General features: G+C 40.7%; 1 protein-coding gene across 5 annotated transcripts in view; it reads right to left on the bottom strand.

Moving 5' to 3' along the window:
* Positions 1–21,451, bottom strand: part of LOC139765626 (BAI1-associated protein 3-like) — a 463,094-nt gene that overhangs the window by 123,117 nt on the left and 318,526 nt on the right. For 4 of the 5 annotated variants that reach the window (XR_011716708.1, XM_071693310.1, XM_071693329.1 and 1 more), the window contains one exon: positions 8,101–8,256. Coding sequence is in view for 4 of the 5 variants with exons in the window: in XM_071693310.1 (XP_071549411.1) it covers positions 8,101–8,256 (156 nt within the window). In the remaining variant the exon portion in view is untranslated. Of the gene's footprint in view, positions 1–973; positions 1,019–8,100; positions 8,257–21,451 lie in introns of all 5 variants that reach the window. The other variant, XM_071693318.1, reaches the window with a different exon arrangement.

Genomic DNA, 21,451 nt, shown 5'->3' with positions numbered 1-21,451 from the left:
CTCTCTCTCTCTCTCTCTCTCTCTACCACAACTATAACATATTCTACTCACATTCTGCAAGGTGTTTCGTTGTGGCGTGACTTTACTTAGTGAATTACGAAGAAACTTGAGGAATCTATCCACAACTTATAGCAACTCAGGCACCCGTAATAACAGGCAACACTTGTGAATCTTCTTAAAACAGTTACAGTTACAGTTACAGTTGCAGTTGCAGTTACAGTTACAGTTGCAGTTACAGTTGCAGTTACAGTTGCAGTTACAGTTGCAGTTGCAGTTGCAGTTACAGTTACAGTTGCAGTTACAGTTGCAGTTACAGTTGCAGTTACAGTTGCAGTTACAGTTGCAGTTACAGTTACAGTTACAGTTGCAGTTACAGTTACAGCTGCAGTTACAGTTACAGCGAGCTGTGTGTTGTTGGTCTTCCAAAGAGAGAGAGAGAAAAAAATATACTGTCAGGACTATATGCTCGTTGTAGATGACCTTGAGGAACGGCATCTCTAGTGACACACACACACACACACACACACACACTCACACACACACACACAGGTTTGCCTCACGAACTATGCCTTGTGAGACGAAGCTGCTTCGGCGTTCAAAAAATCCCTCACAGGGAATCAAGTTTCTTTTTTTCTGTTCACAGCCCATCACTCTGGGTTCCTATATCCCCTACAATCTCTTCCCACGTACGAGAAATGGCCTCGGCTGTCCTAGAGATATCGACCAGACGGGGGGGGGGAATATGAGATTATTTAATATACGTACAGCAAAATTTGGCATACTCTTAAAACTTATAATCTGTCCCTTCATCCATATATGCGTGATGTACAGATGTGTAATGGGTCCTTGCGAGAGGAGCAGCCATGTTGAAGGGAGTACCAATCAATACTGCCCTTCCAATATTAACCTCTTTCCCATCTCTCACAGAGCCATTCCGACGCGACATTAAAGAAAACGAGACTTGGGTACTCACCAGATGTCCAGGTGAAGGATGTCATAGTTGATGTCGTCGATGTCCCTGTGAAATATAGAAAACGCTACGTTAGTTTTTAATATGTATATAACAAAAAAACTTTGGCACATCAACCAAACGTACAAAATAACCCATCATTCAAAAATCTATCGTTTTCTTTTCTTTCTTGCTCTTCTCAAACTCCTCAGCACTGATCACCCATCATGACGTATACGTTAGCACTGATCACCCATCAATGTCAGTCATCAATGTCAGTCATTCTCATGAACAGATAAAGTTCATCCATCAATGTCAGTCATTCTCATGAACAAATAAAGATCATCCATCAATGTCAGTCATTCTCATGAACAAGAAAGATCATCCATCAATGTCAGTCATCAATGTCAGTCATTCTCATGAACAAATAAAGATCACCCATCAATGTCAGTCATCAATGTCAGTCATTCTCATGAACAAATAAAGTTCATCCATCAATGTCAGTCATTCTCATGAACAAATAAAGTTCATCCATCAATGTCAGTCATTCTCATGAACAAATAAAGATCACCCATCAATGTCAGTCATCAATGTCAGTCATTCTCATGAACAGATAAAGAAGCGGACTGAATCGACTGATGAAGACTGGTGGTCAAAGTGGGTCGTTGTATTACATCAATGGTGCAAAATATCGGTTCCCGAAGGTGAAGTGGCCGGCAGGTGTGTGTAACCGCTCGTAAAACCCAAATTCTGAGTTTTATTATCTTCTTTTTATCCCTGCAGCTACAGCACCGTCTGCCAGGAACTTTCAAATTTGGCAAAAGTTGAAGGCGGGGCGATTTATTTGTCACCGATGAGTGAAAGTATCAAATTTTTATTTTGAAAATGAATAGAAATGTGTCAGACATGATAATGCCAATACTGATATTATTCAAATTGTGAATTGTTGCTGTGGGTGCTCTACAACACATGAATGGTTGTGAATGAATGAACAGAATTCATCTGACAGATGATTCTAATTAAGTCTATAGAATAGCTGGCAATATGAAGGTAATGGTGAAAGAAGCAGTGATAGAAGATTCCATATATATATATATATATATATATATATATATATATATATATATAGAGAGAGAGAGAGAGAGAGAGAGAGAGAGAGAGAGAGAGAGAGAGAGAGAGAGAGAGAGAGAGAGAGAGAGAGAGAGAGAGAGAGAGAGAGAGGAGAGAGAGAGAGAGAGAGTAATGAGGCGATAATTGGAGGGGTTAGAGCAGTCTCTTTTCTTAGGGATAGGCTGCACCAAAGCATGCTTCCAAGCGAAAGAAATAAGTCTAGCTTTCTGGATAGAAAGGGGGGAAAAAGAGCAAGCAAGGAGTAGATGTAGCTCAGCGTGACACACCCTTTTAGACCTGGATAAGGTAAGCCATCTGAGCCATGCGCATGCCTTGTCCACCTGGAGTTGGGAGAGCACTTGGAAGGCCCCTGTGCGAGGTAAATACAGGAGATGGTTCGGGTTCAATGGTGGCAGAGGACTGAGAGCAAAATCACCCGAAAATGAGTTAAGAGGCAAAGTTGGATTACAGAAGTGGATGGAGATGTGTTTGGTCTCAGGACCAAAGAGATCTGCCGAGAAAAAAGTCAAAACACAACACTTTCTTTTTTGATTAGGGTGTATTTGACTCTACGAGACAGAACACTCTCTTTTTTTTTTTATCAAGGAGTGTTTGATTCTACGACACAGAACACATTCTTTTTTTTTTTTTTATTAAGGAGTGTTTGATTCTATGAGACACAACACATCTTTTGATTCAGGTGTGTTTGACTCTACGAGACACAACACATTCTTTCTTTTTTTTTATTAAGGAGAGTTTGACTCTACGAGATAATACTTTCTTTTTTATGAAGGAGTGTTTGACCCTACGAAGAACAGCTCTGCAGCGATTCCGGGATAAAAAGTAAGAGCAGAGCGGATTTCAGGGTTGGTAAGGGACGAGTCTCACAAACCCAGCCTGCACCCTCCAGGGTGTGACAGGCATCAGACAGGAGCCATCATACGATGTTTGGGTAGCGTTAAAAAAAAAAAAATATATATACATAAAAAAAACGCACATTGTGGGATGTAGGATTCATCCCGGCCAAGATAACCTCTTCTGTGCGTTCAGCACAACGCGAGGCATCCCAGCCAGCGAAAGCAGTTGCCTATCCCAAGGAAAGTCATGCAAGATGCTGGGCAAGTATGATTGTCGTACTACCCCAAAGCACCAGTAATGGACTGTCGATGGAGGTTAAGAGCGTAAGAGTGACCAGTGATAAGTCGCAAAAACAAGAGATGTTAGTCAGAAACCCCAAAGGGGATGGAATAGGTACATGAATATTGAGAGGGGTTCAGGCGTGGAAAAACAAAAGAGGGTCAGATGTTTTGGAAGACTGGTCATAAAGGGTTGAGAACTCGGGTAGGGTGTTCGATCATTTTGTTCCAGAACGTTAGAGGAGGAGGAGGAGGGGAAGAGCTGGACTCGACTCCACAAAGATCCTTCTGGTTGAAGCCCACCCAATTTAAGGAGTACCACCTCTACTTTAAAGGAAGAGGTTTTGAAAATTAATGATCAAACAAGAAACTAAATTTCGATGGCTATCTTAAATTAGTCATCAAACAAGAAACTAAATTTCGATGGCTATCTTAAATTAGTCATCAAACAAGAAACTAAATTTCGATGGCTATCTTAAATTAGTCATCAAACAAGAAACTAAATTTCGATGGCTATCTTAGTCATCAAACAAGAAACTAAATTTCGATGGCTATCTTAAATTAGTCATCAAATAAGAAACTAAATTTCGATGGCTATCTTAAATATATTCTTCCCTCATCATCCCCTTTTTTATAACAATACATACATTATCAATTCTACTTATTTAAATCGAGGAAATACAACACGATAATGTGAAATTTTCTGTGAGCATAAAATTCGTCCTAGAAAATGTTCAATAGCTGTCCCTGAAACAGCCAATATCATTTCCAAATTTGTTCAGAATATTGCTGGCAAACGAGGTCAATTGACCGAGTACCTCGTTACGTTCTCTCATCACACACACACTTGATACAAGATGACGTAGATAATGTTGAGATTATATTTGAGTTATGACGTGAAGGAGAGGTCAATCAAAGAGATGCCAGATTACCTTATCAATATGCATAGATTCATCAAAACCTTGCTCGTGTACATAATGTCCACAGAACCTCCATAAATATCTGAGTTACGGTGTGATTTACCCTCCACCAATCACACGCTACATTTCCACAATTCGTGCGCAGGGATAACAACACGGACCTAACCCTCGTGAAAAGGTAGGCTTCAACCCGTAAGAACTAGTGGCGTCCAAACCTCCCACTCTACTGCACCTTCCACCCTCCTGCACCTCCTCGAGTCTCCTGAAGAAATCGAGAGAGAGAGAGAAGCGTTCTCGATGGCATACTAAAGTGTGCCACAGACACCCAGCTTCCTCCTCATGTGCGTCTTTCTTACGCGTTTCGAGGCGAGAGACGACCCAACAGCGCCACAATGTCGTGTGAACACACTGAGCATCACGTATACACACCGTGGCTTGAATTTTACTTCGGTATTCTAACTGTCCAGTGGACCAAGTGGCTGTCAGATGTATGTTCATGTATCACCAGAGACTTCCATCAGTTAGAAACGTCGAGAGATGGTTGAACTCGCACACACACACACACACACCATATGGGCTACTACTCAATGGCACCATCTCACTTCTGATAGATATATCTACTCTTTTTCATATCAGGTTTCCTTCATATTACGTCTTGTGGTCACATCTATGTGGTCGGGTCATCTACTCTCTACGTTCAGCTTTTCTTCTGTCCTTTATATACTTTTATTTCGATGGGTATCTTTCCTTTTACATGATGTATTAGTCATGTATAAGAGTAGTCCCCAGTCCCTTCTCCTCTATCATATATATATATATATATATATATATATATATATATATATATATATATATATATATATATATATATATATATGTGTGTGTGTGTGTGTAAGAGAAATGGCTTGAAGGTATGGTAGATAAAGACCCTGTGTGTGTGTGTGTGTGTGTGTGTGTGTGTGTGTGTGTGTGTGTGTGTGTGTGTGTGTGTGTGTGTGTGTGTGTGTGTGTGTGTGTGTGTGAGGTGCAAAACCTCTCCAGATTTCTCGGAGTGACGTCCTTCAACGGGAATCAGAGAATGATTCTCCCTCCCGCTGGGGGATTGTGATGCGAAACTGCACGTTGGTGGAGCGAGAGCAGAACCCAGACGTGCCACAGTGTTTGCATTCAGACGTCACTCAACACACACACACACACACACACATTTGCTTTCTAGATCACCGATCACATAATTCAGTACCTATTACCACCTAGCCTTGGCAGATATATATATATATATATATATATATATATATATATATATATATATATATATATATATATATATATATATATATATATATTTCTTTCATACTATTCGCCATTTCCCGCGTTAGCAAGGTAGCGTTAAGAACAGAGGACTGGGCCTCTGAGGGAATATCCTCATCTGGCCCCCTTCTCTGTTCCTTCTTTTGGAAAATTAAAAAAAAAAAAACAAGAGGGGACGATTTCCAGCCCCCCGCTCCCTCCCCTTTTAGTCGCTTTCTACCACACGCAGGGAAGTATTCTTTCTCCCCTATCCCCAGGGATATATATATATATATATATATATATATATATATATATATATATATATATATATATATATATATATATATATATATATATATATAAAGACTACATCAAAGATACCATTCTGCACTGGTGACGTACTGCAATCATCCCCTTAACTACTCTTCCTTACCCACTACATAACTTTGCTCATAGCCATGAATTGGATTCCCCATCTAAACTAGACACCACATCTTCCTTGATGGCACAATACGTGCATAGATATCCGCACGTGAGCTGGCCCTCACTCCGTTGCTGGACATATAAAGACATACTCTGTTAATCCCGAAAAACATCAGGTATTATAATGTCTTGTCCGACCTTAAGCTTAAGGGTTTAATGGTCGACATTTCCTCGTTGCGCGGGGGGGCCATTCAACCTAAGCGGTCTCTCTAATCGCGGTTCGGGAGGGTTCGCGAACACGGAGGCTGGGTGGGTCATAGCTTCTTTTTTTTCTTTCTTGAACTGATGAAACGTTCGTCAATGGATCCGTCTTACTGGAGGATCAAGTTCTGATCTATTTAGACACTAAAACATAGACCAAAAGACTGAGTGAGAGAGAGAGAGAGAGAGAGAGAGAGAGAGAGAGAGAGAGAGAGAGAGAGAGAGAGAGAGAGAGAGAGAGAGAGAGAGAGAGAGAGAGAGAGAGAGAGAGAGAAATGTTTCAATACCAAAAAAAAAAACAATGGTCGCTGTACATCAGCCGCTTTCCTGAACAACCATGAAGAAAACGGAAGCATATCCTCGAACAGAAAGGTCAGGAAAATGAACAGAAAGGCTAGGAAAATGAACAAAAAGGTCAGGAAAATGAACAAAAAGGTCAGGAAAATGAACAGAAAGGCTAGGAAAATGAACAAAAAGGTCAGGAAAATGAACAAAAAGGTCAGGAATATGAACAGAAAGGCTAGGAAAATGAACAAAAAGGTCTGAAAAATGAACAGAAAGGTCAGGAAAATGAACAGAATGGCTAGGAAAATGAACAAAAAGGTCAGGAAAATGAACAGAAAGGTCAGGAAAATGAACAGAAAGGTCAGGAAAATGTACAGTAAGGCCAGGAGAATGAACAGAAATATCAGAAAAATGAACAGAAAGGTCAGAAAATGCACAGGAATATCAGAAAAATGAACAGAAAGGTCAGGAAAATGAACAGAAAGGTCAGGAAAATGAACAGAAAGGTCAGGAAAATGAACAGAAAGGCCAGGAAAATGTACAGTAAGGCCAGGAGAATGAACAGAAATATCAGAAAAATGAACAGAAAGGTCAGATGATGCACAGGAATATCAGAAAAATGAACAGAAAGGTCAGAAAATGCACAGGAATATCAGAAAAATGAGCAGAAAGGTTAGGAAAAGGAACAGGAATATCAGAAAAATGAGCAGAAAGGTTAGGAAAATGAACAGGAATATCAGGAAAATGAGCAGAAAGGTCAGGAGAATGACAAGATATCATTCATATCATTGGTCACAAGACCAGGACGATAACAATAACATATCTACCATCAACTAACAGAGCTCCTTTAAGATTAAGAGACACGTAACACCCTGAGCACAGTTCTGTTCATGTTGATGATGTTGGTATATTAATGCTATTATCATCAAGACCCCCCACAGTAAATTCACAAGCTTATCCAAGCTTATCCAGTAAGACTAAGCTTGGAAAGCTTGGGAATATTCTCTACTCTGCTCCCATAACTTTAGAGAAATTACTGCCTCGGTAACTCTGGACAGAGTTACCTTTCCTAGAATTAAAACATGTTGGTTGGGGAATGTTCCAATATATTCATTCACGTTTTATAGGTCAAGCCATTTTATGCAGAGGTTGGGTGTGGGGGACTCCACATACGACAATACTCATCATCACTATATACTGAAATGAGAGAGAAAGAATATCCTTTATTTTTCTCTGAAGATCCACACAAATAAAAAGGTCATCTCACACATTCTTAGTGGTAGGATTCCCTCATTTTAAATTCAAATGAGCCATTCTTTATTTTGCAGAGTAATGCAGCGTTCTCTCTCTCTCTCTCTCTCTCTCTCTCTCTCTCTCTCTCTCTCTCTCTCTCTCTCTCTCTCTCTCTCTCGGCTTCGTACGAAAGTATAAACATCTATTTCGCAAAAGCGTTTCAGTGAAATTTTCTGAAGTATTGAGCTAGCGTCTTGAAATATGATGCAGTTACGAGCTACAAGCTCCTTGTGGTCCTATATAAAATTCTTCATTATGTTCCGCAATAAATAGCACTGGTGGAACCTTGTTCTCGCCTCCTATGGAGACATTCTTACGTAGATTCGTCACTCTACATCTAATCTGTTGGCTGGAAAGGCAATAACCCTACCTAAAGTCTTACGCGGGACAAAGTGGGACAGGGGAAAAAAAAGAGCGGGAGTGGGATACTCACAGTCTGAATTTCTCGTTCCAGCGAGGGTTGAGGGTGTGAGGCTTGACGGATGTGGCACGGATGATCTTGGCTGGGATGGCGTTGCTCAGGGAGTCCCGATGCTCCACTCGCTCCTTCTTGGGCTCCGTCGGCTTCCTCTTGAAGCTTAACCGGAAACTGTTGGTGGTAGAGGCAGATGAAGGCGGAGAGCCACTGGTGGTAAAGGCAAATTAAAAGAAGGTGTTCGTGGTGGTGCAGACAACTGAAGGAGGCTTCTGGAAGAGGAGATAAACTGAAAGAAGCCACTGGTAGTATGGGGGAATTGATGGAAGCTTTCGTTACTGGAAGACTCTTGAGGTGAGGATGCTGGGACAAGGGTAGAGGAACTATTAGGTCAATGAATGAGGTTATTGTTGACAGATGCTGTCGAAGGAATCTACTGGGGATTGCAATATCGTTGAAGGGAATAGAAATACCTGAAAAAGACTGACTGCTTGCTTGCCCAGAGACAGCTGAAGAAGGTTGCTTGAGAAGAGGCAGTTGACGGAGTCTGTAAGGGTAGATGTAGATGATATCTATAATTGATGGTTAAAATCAAAAGAGTGAAGCTTTTCGAGGTTGAAATACACAGCTATAGGAAGCTACAGACTGTTGAGAGAGATCGGTAAATGCCGTTCAAGTACAGAGATTGAAGAGATGGTGTCGGGGATAGAGGTTCTATGAGAGACTGGTGCCAGAAAAAGGAACTGAAGAAGGCAGCTGCCGGGAGAGGCTTCTGAAGTATTTCATTAAATGGGAAATAAAAATGGTATGGAAGGTGGTTACTCAACAAAGGCAGTTTGGAAGGTACTAAGAAAAAGATTCAGGAGAAGAAACTGTTGGAAATAACTGAAGGAAGCTGTTGTAGGTAAAGATAAATAAAAGAAAGCGTGTGAGTAGCGAAGTGGAATAGGCATCAAAGGTAGAGAATCAGTCAGTGGACGTTGTTGAGCGTTGGGATACGGTTGGTTAAGATAAAAAGGAGTCAAACGTTAGAGATACTGAATGTAAGACAGAAGTAGAAGGCCTGTATTGTACTGGAAGAGGAAATATAAAGCAATAAAAAGAGAATTCTTTGAAAACAGAGCGAGTTGCTGCTGTGTTGACTGCAGACAGAAAACAGGACGGAATATTTTCTCCGCATGAAAACGCTGGTGGTGTAGAAATTTCAAATACACAATTCACTTTCACGTGCACATGAATTCTCAACTAATTCTCTAGTGTTAGAATTGTTCTTGTGAGCGCAACATAATGCCCTTCATAATTATTTGAGCACCATGTGTCCATATCAGCTCGTCTTTTGAGTATGTGGGGGTTAAACTACTCCGAGGAGGATATGAGCAACATACCAATCAAATGAACACACTGAAGTATCAGACGAGTTATAGAACACCATGAGGCGTATTTCAAAATTCCTTCAACCCTACGTGGCATTGGGTTCCTTATCTGAGTACTGTTTGAGTATTTCAGTGGTGGTTGCACTAAATAAGGAGCTTTATGTCTCTGTGGTAGAATCAAGCTTTATACTACTTTGTAAAACACTATTTAAAGTTGCCTCATAGATCTTATGAGCACTTTTGTGAAAATCGAATGAAGCACATCAAGAGCTTAGTTAGGAGTCGACACATCATCACTGGTTTCAGTACACTGTTTTGGTCACTGAATCTTTAAGCCAAAATTGTGAACTGTCTTGATAAGGATGGACGTATACCAGTGCTCATGATAATGGTGGTGATTTGAAGGTAGTAGGGATGATGACTGGGGTGCTGTGGATGATGTTAGTGGCAGTGATTGTGATGGTAATAGTGACAGAAGCTTGGATAATGATGATATGGATGATACGGATGGCAATGGTGATGATGATGATAATGATGATGATGATGATGATGATGATGATGTCGTCAGTGTGATGTAACATGTAGGGACCACTGTGGTCATTCAGACAATGATGTTAATGGTAGTTACGTTGATAATGGTGGTGAGTGTGATGATGACATCAATGGTAAAGTAATGAGAATGTAAACCTAAACCATTCTTCAAAAACTCTGGGTTACAACAATAAAATCTCAGATGTCCGGAAACTTACCACCATAATACTCCTCCTGAAACACTCCAAACCATCATAGGTTCCTTCTTCCTATCGCCATGAATCAATCATTGTATCTGTCATCAACATCCAAACTTTTTGGAAAACTGATCCACAACGGAGTCAACGAAAATATTGCACCCTCACTCACATATCATAGTTCATAGTTTAAGACCTCGTTACTCCACCTACTCACTGCAAATAAACCTCACATATCATAGTTCATAGTTTAAGACCATAGTTTAAGACCTCGCTACTCCACTCACATAAACCACTCACACAACATATCCTAAATGACTTCAAACACAAACCCCTACCTTGTGCCCCCTCCCGCACAGTGTGAGTGGCAAGAGACATCAATAAAGCATTCGACACACTCTGTTAACACACTCTCATGCGAAAGATATTTGAGACCAGCCCACAACAACAACAACAATGACAAAGCTGTTAACCCAGTTTCAAGATGACCGCCAGTTCAGAGTCATTCACAAAAGCTTCTCCTCCCAAATTCTCAAGTTCTATTATGGAGTAGTGCCGCAGAGAGCAATTCTTTCCTCAGCTCATTTCAATTTCTTCCTGCATGGCCTCCTGTCATTCATCCTCTGCAGACCACAGTTTGAAACTCTGCTCAATATGCTGACGACCTCACCATCACACCACAGCATCATGACAATGTCCAAGGAACAACAAACATCGACTACGAGAACACGCGAGTACAACACTGGTTCACTCAGAACAGAATGTCTGCATCTCCAGAGAAATCCTTCGTCACCTTCTTAACCCCAAATAAACATGACTCCAACCAGCATTCTCCCATCATAAGAAATAGTTAATTATTTATACTGTGTAAAACTCCAACCATACCAGTTATCATGCACAATATTCACATGACAATGCCCATCTCAGTAACATCAACACAAAGGCTTCAAAGAAACCAAACATTTTCGGGACATTTACCAGTACCAGATCTGAACTAAAAGTGCCCCATAATATCTACTTTAAAACCTTCAATTTGAAAATCAGCTGTTTCACCTTCAGTACCCCTAAACTGCCAGGTTATCCACAAGCATTCAATAATGATCGCACATGCACAAACCCACCGCTCTCCTAACCCAGTCTTATGCACCAGTCCACCAGACATACACCCATCCGAAAGTACATTCCCCAGGAATGTACATGTTACACTTTCTCGCCATTGTTCTGGACACCACGTATCTCTCTAACATTCCACCCGACGACTTTCAAACATACCTCAACATCCCTCCTCATGCCCAAGATGATGCAGCTTCCATTACTCCTCAGTCGGCCTGTGTTCACCTTTGAACAAGACGAACACACATCCCTCCCTACACACTTCTTGACCTGTGGACCCGACCAGTGGACGGGGCTAGCTTCCTGAGAGGTGTAGGAGCCCTATAGATGGAGATCCTAGGATAGGAATGTCTGATAAGGAACGATGATGTTGATAAGGTGATTAGAGTAGACATAGTAAATACAGTGGTAATGATGATGATGATGATGATGATGATGACGATGATGATGATAATTATCACAGCAGTAATTGCACCAGTAGAAACGGGGATAAGTGATGAAACATAATATGCTGGAGCAGATATCTGGTGATGCTGATGAATGTGATGAGGGTGGTATGAGAAAGATGATGAAGAAAACGAGACGAAAGAAAAAGAATTACTTGATGATAATGATGATGATGATGATGATGATGATGATGGTGATAATGACTTTGATTATGATGATGGTGAGCTCATGATGGCTGTTGAAATATAGTGACAGATGCAAACACGACAATAACATGGATGATAACAGTATGGCGAAAGGAAGAAAAATCATAATGCTGTGAGGTATACATATGACATCAGCTGATTAACATAATGACACTATTTATGATAATGATAAATAGGAGACATTTACTTTCACAGTTGCTGAAATGGAAATTGAAACCGATAATGCCTGAAAAAGATACAAGGAATATGGCTAGAGGTGAACTAAATTTCTACCTACTTCTAAGACAGTGTGAGGACAGACTTCCTTTTAAGATTTAGGTAGCAACTCTGATGTATACACATTACATATATGTATATATAAATATATATTTTACCACTGTGGTGACTGATGGGCATAGTCTCGTGGAGAGGATAGTTAACATCAGACTAAACAACCATTGAACAGTCATGTTTACACCAATCCAAAAAAAAAAAAAAAACATTCAAAATCTACAAAAAAAAAAGAGAAAAAAAAAAGTCATCAGATTACACAACACATGGGGCTGCCAGCCATATATATATATATATATATATATATATATATATATATATATATATATATATATATATATATATATATATATATATATATATATATATATTTAATCATTACACACGACTACACTACATTATAGAGAATAAACTAATGCTATTTATATTCCAGTAAAGGGAGAAGGGAGTGGAGGGAGTTTTGTATAATGGGTAGTTAATGATCCTACACTAAGCCAAAGGTTTCCACGGGGTTTTGGTCGTGGAGGCAAACTTTGCGCGCGGGAGCGACCAGAGAGGCGGTGGTGGTGCTGCTGCCACGCAAGAGGCCAGCTAAATGTGAAGCTGAGACAATGGGGCTTCCTGCAGTCTCCTACGGCTGGAGGGATGTCTGTGTGTGTGTGTGAATATAGCCAGGGGTTAAGGAGGTGTGCTTAGGCTGGTGAAGCTCAAATTGACTAGTGACACGTTAGCGGAGGACACTGGGTGAGGGACGAGCATGCACAGTGAGAGAGGAGGGTTTAATTAAGTCTCTGTTGCTTGAATATTTAAGTAGAAAGATAATTACACGAGTATATATGTATATATTTCTATGAGTCCACTGGGAAAATGAAACACGATAAGTTCCCAAGTGCATTTTCGTGTAATAATCACATCATCAGAGGAAACACAAGAGAGAAATATAAGTCATTTCATACACATCGAAGAGACGAAGCTAGGGCGCCATTTGGTAAACATGTATGTTTTGGACAATCACATGTTTACCAAATGGCGTCCTAGCTTTGTCTCTTCGATGTATATCAACTGACTGTTATATTCCTCTCTTGTGTCTCCCCTGATGATGTGATTATTACACGAAAGTGCACTTGGGAACTTTTCGTGTTTCATTTTCCCCGTGGACTCATAGGAATATCTTGATAACGCGCAAAATTGTGATCTTTTCCAATATATATATATATATATATATATATATATATATATATATATATATATATATATATATATATATATATATATATATATATATATATATATATATATTCAACGCGAAAAAGAATTCACCTACAGTGAGAAAGTGCCATCTGCAATGAATGGAAAGGAGCACATTCTCGTGGAAGACCCTTTTCGCTCCAAAGGAGTCCATGATTTGCCTATTTCTGCGTGGGGTGGAATCCTAAATTATGCTGTTAGACCCCGCATCTCATGCTAGGTCCTGGAGTTGCAAGGTGGTGATAACACGCGTTTATATATATATATATATATATATATATATATATATATATATATATATATATATATATATATATATATATATATATATAATTAAGGTTCAGGGGTGTTAATATAAGCCTACTTCAAAATAAAACACAAGTTAATGATGGTTTCACATTGAATGACAAGGTTTGCTTCATCCAGGTAAACCTAACCTAAACTTTATGATACAACTGAGCTGTCTGGGCGTCATTTTCTATAAGGCACTTCATCTAACACAAGACCAACTGTCTTATCTGAACTGGATGTTCCTTTAAGAGGGCCCTACACTTGAGCATTTCTAGACTATGGCATTCACTCATCTTGACCGTAGTTATCAAGTGGAGCAAAACTATCGTCCAACGCTAATGACAGATTACCTGAAGCTTTCAGGGAAAGGTTTCATAAAAAGTTTTTCTTCAGAACATTGATGTCCTGAAGCAAAAGGTGGAGTTACGTAGAGAGGGCCTATGTCAGAGAGCGAAATCGTCAAGTCTTGGACACCGGCCGGGTGTAAAACCCTGTCATACTAGAGAAATTATCAACAAACATAAATGACTTAAACACAGACCATCTCAGGCAAACTAGTATTAATCTGGTGGTTCTAAGTGTTTCATACACGCTCACAAGGCGTCAACACACGGACCTTGTCACTGTTAACTCGTGAAGTGAGAGAAACGGTGAGTAAAACACGGATACGGAACTAGTGACATCTGATGCGATCAGAATCCAGCGTAAGAGAATGGCGTACCGAACACTGGAGTAGGGCGCACCTAGTGAAGTCTGGGTCACTCTCCGAGTCTCCATGGTGAGTGGTTCGAGAGGCAGACGCCAGAGGGAAGGCTAGGACGAAAACTCCAAATGTCACAGTGAGCGAATCTACCAATTACTTTTTTTTTTCTCTTCTTACTTTTGGTAGGAATTGTGATCCCTTCCTTTTTTTTTAAGCCCATGGGAAACTTGATGGGCATTCTGGAAGTGATCCAGACTACAGGAGACTTTATGGATATTCTAAGAAGGATCCAACCCCATTCTAGGGAGAAGAAAGAGACGGGCAGAGACAGACATTCTGAGAAGGATCCAACCCCATTCTAAGGGGAAAGAAAGAGACGGTAAGAGACGGACAAAGAGAGATGTAACTCACTCGTAAGTGGATTGAGACATTTGAAAACACTCCACTCTCTTCCTCCTCCTGTCCTTGATTATTAGTCTGGTGCCGACGAGGGCGTCAAAATATCTTTATATGGAGTTCTCCTGAAGAACATATTGGGCGCGACCTTAACAATTATGACCAGGTTTAAGAATGAGTCTCAAGAGCCTCTGACTATGATGCTGCTGGTGTATAGACATTACGTTACAATGTATAATGAATAGTTAGGCATTTAGTGTCAGTACAAGCGCTCAGTGAGAATACAGTCAAAAAGGGACAATTTTCATAACCGAGTACAGGTCTTTTTATGAAACTCTCTGACATTCACAAGGAAGTGAACTTTTTTTTATATTGACAATGAGAGAGAGAGAGAGAGAGAGAGAGAGAGAGAGAGAGAGAGAGAGAGAGAGAGAGAGAGAGAGAGAGAGAGAGAGAGAGAGAGAGAGAGAGAGAGAGAGAGAGAGCACCAGTGTATTGTATACTCGAGGATATATATATATATATATATATATATATATATATATATATATATATATATATATATATATATATATATATATATATATATATGTATATATATAAGGAAAATAATTGACAAATCTGAAATGTCTGCCAAGTCTTGTAACCTGATTATCTTACAAGATTTTCTTCGAGTATGTATCTTTACGGGCTTATTTTGTCGACTTATCTTACTGAGACAATGAATAAAACATACTATGATTCAGTGAACAGCGGCAGATGATTAAATTCATGAGAGAGAAACAGACAGCACAATGAAAGGAAAAATAAACTATATACATACACTCACATTACTTTAGTAATGGGAGTGTTTATATACCCCCCAAAAATAAACTATATACATACACGGGAGTGTTTATGTACCCCAAAAAAAATTCAAGGTTAGTTATTGTGATAATTCTCTCTCAGTCTCTATATAATGACGCGAACAGAAGCGACAGTAGATCTGCATTTCTGCACAGAATGTACGACATCTCTTACAGTGGAAGACAAGTGGTGGAAGGAAGCCACTCTAGAGCCTAGTCTATCATTCACGTTACAGTCTTACGTTGGTAACTGTAGGGTAAACCAAGACTCTCAAATATGCTGAGTATTACGAATAAAACTTCTCGTGAAGGATTACTTTATTACTAAAGACGAGTGGAAGATCACTTTACTAAAGACGTGTGAGGGAGATCACTTTACTAAAGACGAGTGAAGGAGATTACTTTACTAAAGACGAGTGGAAGATCACTTTACTGAAGACGAGTGAAGGAGATTACTTTACTAAAGACGAGTGAAGGAGATTACTTTATTACTAAAGACGAGTGGAAGATCACTTTACTAAAGACGAGTGAGGGAGATCACTTTACTAAAGACGAGTGAGGGAGATCACTTTACTAAAGACGAGTGAGGGAGATTACTTTACTAAAGACGAGTGGAAGATCACTCTACTAAAGACGAGTGAAGGAGATTACTTTACTAAAGACGAGTGGAAGATCACTTTACTAAAGACGAGGGGTAGATCACTTTACTGAAGACGAGTGAAGGAGATTACTTTACTAAAGACGAGTGAAGGAGATTACTAAAGACGTGTGAAGGATCACTTTATTAAAGACGAGCGAAGGATCACTTTACTAAAGAAGAGTGAAGGGGATTACCTTACTAAAGAGGTATGTGGCTGGGGCTTTACTGAAACCATCTAGAAATCATTAGGCATAACCAAGAAGCTGTTAGAAAACAGCATCTGTCTTATTCTAAACCAAACCATCTTTAAGATAATGAGTTTATAACCAAAAATAAATGAATAAAAAAAAACACATCGTTCGTTTTATCATTTTACAATTTCAACTCTTGATTACGATGCCAACACAAGCAAGACACCTTATCAACCAACATCCGAGTTTAGTATGACACAGTGACAACACACCAGCTGGTGAAGCGTATGGGTCAGACTGCGCAGAACAACCTTCTACGAGCGTCTAATGCGCAACTTCTACCGACTTTCAAAAACAAACATCTACTGGCATCTACCTACTCGCCGGATCTACTGACTGGCCATAAAAGGGCGTCGTCTCGGCTCGCTCCTCACACCTCACTAGCTAGGGCAAGTGGCCACACCTTGTCCTTATGATGAAGAGGGTTTGCCTCCTACCTCCTTAAGGTAAGTGGCATGTTTATGTGCCATCGATAATGATGCTGTGGGCTTTGATGCATCAAGTTAGGGGAAGAAATAGGGAGATTTCTCTGCAAACTCGTATGTGTAGAAAGAAAAGAAAACAATACACTGACAAACAGATGAAGGTACAGTTGTTTCTACACATACATACACATACAAGCATATATATATATATATATATATATATATATGAGATGATTAAACCTTGCGTAAGATGAAGAGTGACGAGGCAGGTGGAGTGGATGGGATTGCAGTCGACTTTGTTGAGAAAGTGGGTGACAGTGTTGATGGCTTGTTGGTTAAAGTGGGTGGCGAGCACAGCACATCAAAATAAGGATCAATGTAACCTCACGATTAGTAAAATATGTGTGGACCAAATGTTTGCAGTGAAGAATCTGTTGAACAAATACTTAGGGGAAGAGAGGGATCTTATGTGGCATTTATCGTTCTGGAGAAAATGTATGATAGGGTTGACAGAGATGCCTTGTAGATGGTTTTCAGACTACATGGTGGGGAGAAGCTACAAGAGGTAGTGAGGAGTTTTCATCGAGAGAATAAAGCATGTGTGCTAATAAGAAGAGAAGAGAGTGAGTGGTTCGAAATGAAGGTGGGATTACCACAAGGGTGTATGATGTCTCCATGGCTATCTAATCTCTTTATGGATGAGTTGGTGAGGGGGAGGGGGGTAAATGCAAAGGTCATTGAGAGAAGGTTGGGTCTACAGTATGGCGGGAAGTAGGGGTCTTGGAGGTTTTTCAGTTGCTGTTTGTAGATGACACGGCTCTGATGCGCAAACTCGAATGAGGAAATGGAGAAGCTTGTGTCTGAGTCTTGGGGAAAATGAAAGCAAGGGTAAGAGGTTTAGCTGGAGGTGGGCGAGGGGAGAAGGGCATGTTATTTGAGCTTGCGTATAAATGGAGAGAACCTGGGGTGAGTGGAGTGTTCAACATACCTGAAATTGGACATGACAGCGAATGGAAAAATGGAAGCTGAAATGAACCATAAGGTGGATAAGGGGAGGGAATAGGTGCTGAGTGTATTGAGGAGTATTTGGGAATAGTCGAAGTCACTGTCAGTGAGAACACGGTTGGTTATGACTGATGGAAGTACGGAAATGAAATGCTTGAGTACAATTAGTGGTGTGAGGAGAGAGGTGTGGTCGTAGACTGAGGAAGATTTAGGGAGCTGAACGGAGAAGTGGTTTGGACATATGGAGATGATGAGTGAAGAGAATCTGATGAAGAGGATGTTCGTGTCAGGGGAAGTTGGAACGTGAGGGAACGGGAAGACGAGATGGAGAGGGGAAGATGGCATGAAAGTAGGTTTGAGTTATTGAGGTCTGGACATGCAGGGAAGTGAGAAGCCTGCATGGGATAGAAGAAATTTGAGCAATGTGGTATACAAGGGACGACGTGTTGTCAGTGGGCCGGATCAGGGCACATGATGTGGTTAGGGGAACAGACAGATAAAAAGATAGATTATATGTGGTCACTCATTCATGTGCTCAGTTTTTATAAAAAATGAGCAGCAAAATACGTTTCCTTCCAATTTAAGTTAACAATTTTTCACACACTGCTCTCACGTAATACGTACAAGGATGAATGGTACAACTGCTCGTTGCTGAACAAGAACACACAGTCAGTCACATCTTAAGAATTATTTTGGAAACCAAAGACACAAAATTAATCTAACATAGGTTAATTAAGGAGTATTTGGTTATATTTGATTAAGTCTGGCTACATATTTAAGGATTTTCCTGTACAATGATGTGTGTAATGATGGTATATCCATATTCAAACTAAAAACAAGCGAGTAAACGCAATAGGAAAAGAAAAAACGAAGATGGGTGGATTGAACTATAGCATGGTAGCTTAGATACACCCTTGCTCTCTGTGTCTGAGAACATCACCTGGATCATGCAACTCACTTTACCAAAAGAGAAACTCGATTTGATTTCCCTATATTTAGTTGACTCAGTGAGTCTCAAGATATTTCAACCTGTATTTAGTTGACTCAGTGAGTCTCAAGATATTTCAAACCTGTATTTAGTTGACTCAGTGAGTCTCAAGATATTTCAAACCTGTATTTAGTTGACTCAATGTGTCAAGGTATTTCAAAACAAGTTTCTTTTTTCTTTTTTTTTATCATGAGGGACATGCTTTAAAAACTTGGACAAATAATTTCAAGTGTGAAAGATGAAAAAAAAAAGAAGACATCATACTAGAAATTAGTATTATGCTTCTTGAATTATCTCAGCCTTTAACTTGTGGGAAGATTATAATCATTTCGAGTACTAATTATTTGTAAACGTCACTGACACCGATGAATTATCAAAACAAATAAAAAACGGGATGAGTAGCTGCTGGAAAAGCAAAATTCTTATAGAAGTTTGAAATCCCACTTCATAAATCATTCTCACCCTAATCTTGTCGGGAAAATCATCATAAATTCAAGTATTAACTATTGCAACCAAGTATTAATTACCAGTAAACACCGTTGAATTAATAAAACAAAAAACGGGAATAAACATCTGAGATGAGAGTGTGAGAGTGTGTGTGTAGACTGTGGAGGGGAGACTAATGCAGTGAAATCGTCGGAATGCAGATACAACACTGTCTTGCTTGGTGTGTGTGGTGTGTGAGTGTCTCTCTCTTTGTGCTGGAGACACACACACTCACACCACTTGTTGCTGTTGATGATCCCCTCCCACAGGACACACGACACCAGCTGGGGGACACATGACACCAGCTGGGGGACACATGACACCAGCTGGGGGACACATGACACCAGCTAGCGCCGTACGCTGAGTACTCTGGCCTTAACTAAGGGTGGGGACATGGGCACGTGTATGTGGGGACACATGACAACAGCCAGCACCGTACGCTGAGATCACTGGACTCAGCCTGTGGGGGAGACATGGGGACGTGTATGTGGGGACACATGAACACCAGCCAGCACCGTACGCTGAGAACACTAGCCTCAGCTTGTGGGTGGAGAAAGGTGGCGGCGGTGAGGAGGAGAGGAGGAGGAGGAGGGGAAGAAGAAGAAGAAGACGACGTGTGTGTGCAACATGAGCGTGAGGTGGTGAGAAGCGTTGCCGAGCCTACCTACTGCATCCATCACCTACCTGTGCAAGCTACGCTAGAGCGCTACTGTACCGGCGGTGCGAGGTGGAGAGGGGTGGGGAAATTTGGGGGAAGGGGAAGGCGGGGCCAGACGACCCACGTCACAACACCACCACGGAAGGAAGGAAGGAAGGAAAAGAAATTAAAATGTGACATTATACTGAAAAAACTATTTCTTTTTCATAGGAAATGTGTTCATGCTGATGGGTACTGAAGACAGACGTCACCAATGCAGAACGGACGAGAGATGAGTTATAGATGAGTTGATGTCATTGGATTCAATTTCCTGATGGGGGCTTTTGGGGATTCGAACGCGGAGGAGTCATGGACTAGTTTTTTTCTTTCTATCTATACAGTACTTAACCTGTGTGATCTACGGGCATCAGAAGCTAATCAAATCTTCTTTCCAAAATGCCTGAGAAAATTTTGACAATTTCATTCAAATCCTCTTGACTGATTTTGCGAGATATTGTGGTCACAGTCTGACAGACTCATGAAGCAGTCTTACGTGAAGATCAAAGCAATATCGACTTAACAGCTCACTCTTCATGTCTTTCAACTTGAAAATCATCTGAAGTTATTGTGTACCTCACCTCCACTACGATACTTGATCTAGGTTTTGCATCTCAGGAGTTCTTAGCGTCTCATACTTGTGCTGGCCAGTGTATAAGTACATGTGACCATAACACGGTTAGGTTCGACGTAAATCTCCAAACCCAATCCCTTTAAAAACAGCATTATTACTCCTCAATTTCAAAGGGGCTGATTTTAAAGGATCGTGCTGTGTGAATAAAGGGGTTCCAACACCCTTGTTGGTTCACGCCCGGAGGAATCCTCTCTGTAACTCTGTGAGGTACAGAAGGTACTCTCCCACTACCCTCTGTAACCATATCCGTGTCAGGGCGCGCGCCAAGGGCCGGCCCCCCGCGCGCGCGAGAGAGAGAGAGAGGAAGTATAAGGTGTCAAAGCCAAGAGGTCTTTGCCTAGGAAGAAGACCTTCCCCTCCCCAGTAGGATTGCTCGTTTTCCGCACATACGACACCAACAAAGCCCCCTTTACGACAGCGAAACGTATATAGTTAACGAACACATGGAGGTAAAATGAATCGAAGATAAAGCCTTCATCTGGATCGATTATCAGTGGATAAAAAACGTTCCGGCGAAGCCAAGTTCACACATTGTTTACCTCTGTGGTCATCTGCTAGGCTACGAAGATTAAGGGGACGATGTGCTACTGGCATCTCGCACGACACCCTCACAAGTTTGCCCCAGA

The sequence above is a fragment of the Panulirus ornatus genome, chromosome 4 (assembly GCF_036320965.1).
Source record: "Panulirus ornatus isolate Po-2019 chromosome 4, ASM3632096v1, whole genome shotgun sequence".
Classification (NCBI taxonomy): Eukaryota; Metazoa; Arthropoda; class Malacostraca; order Decapoda; family Palinuridae; genus Panulirus; species Panulirus ornatus.
This window is presented reverse-complemented; position numbering and strand designations above follow the sequence as displayed.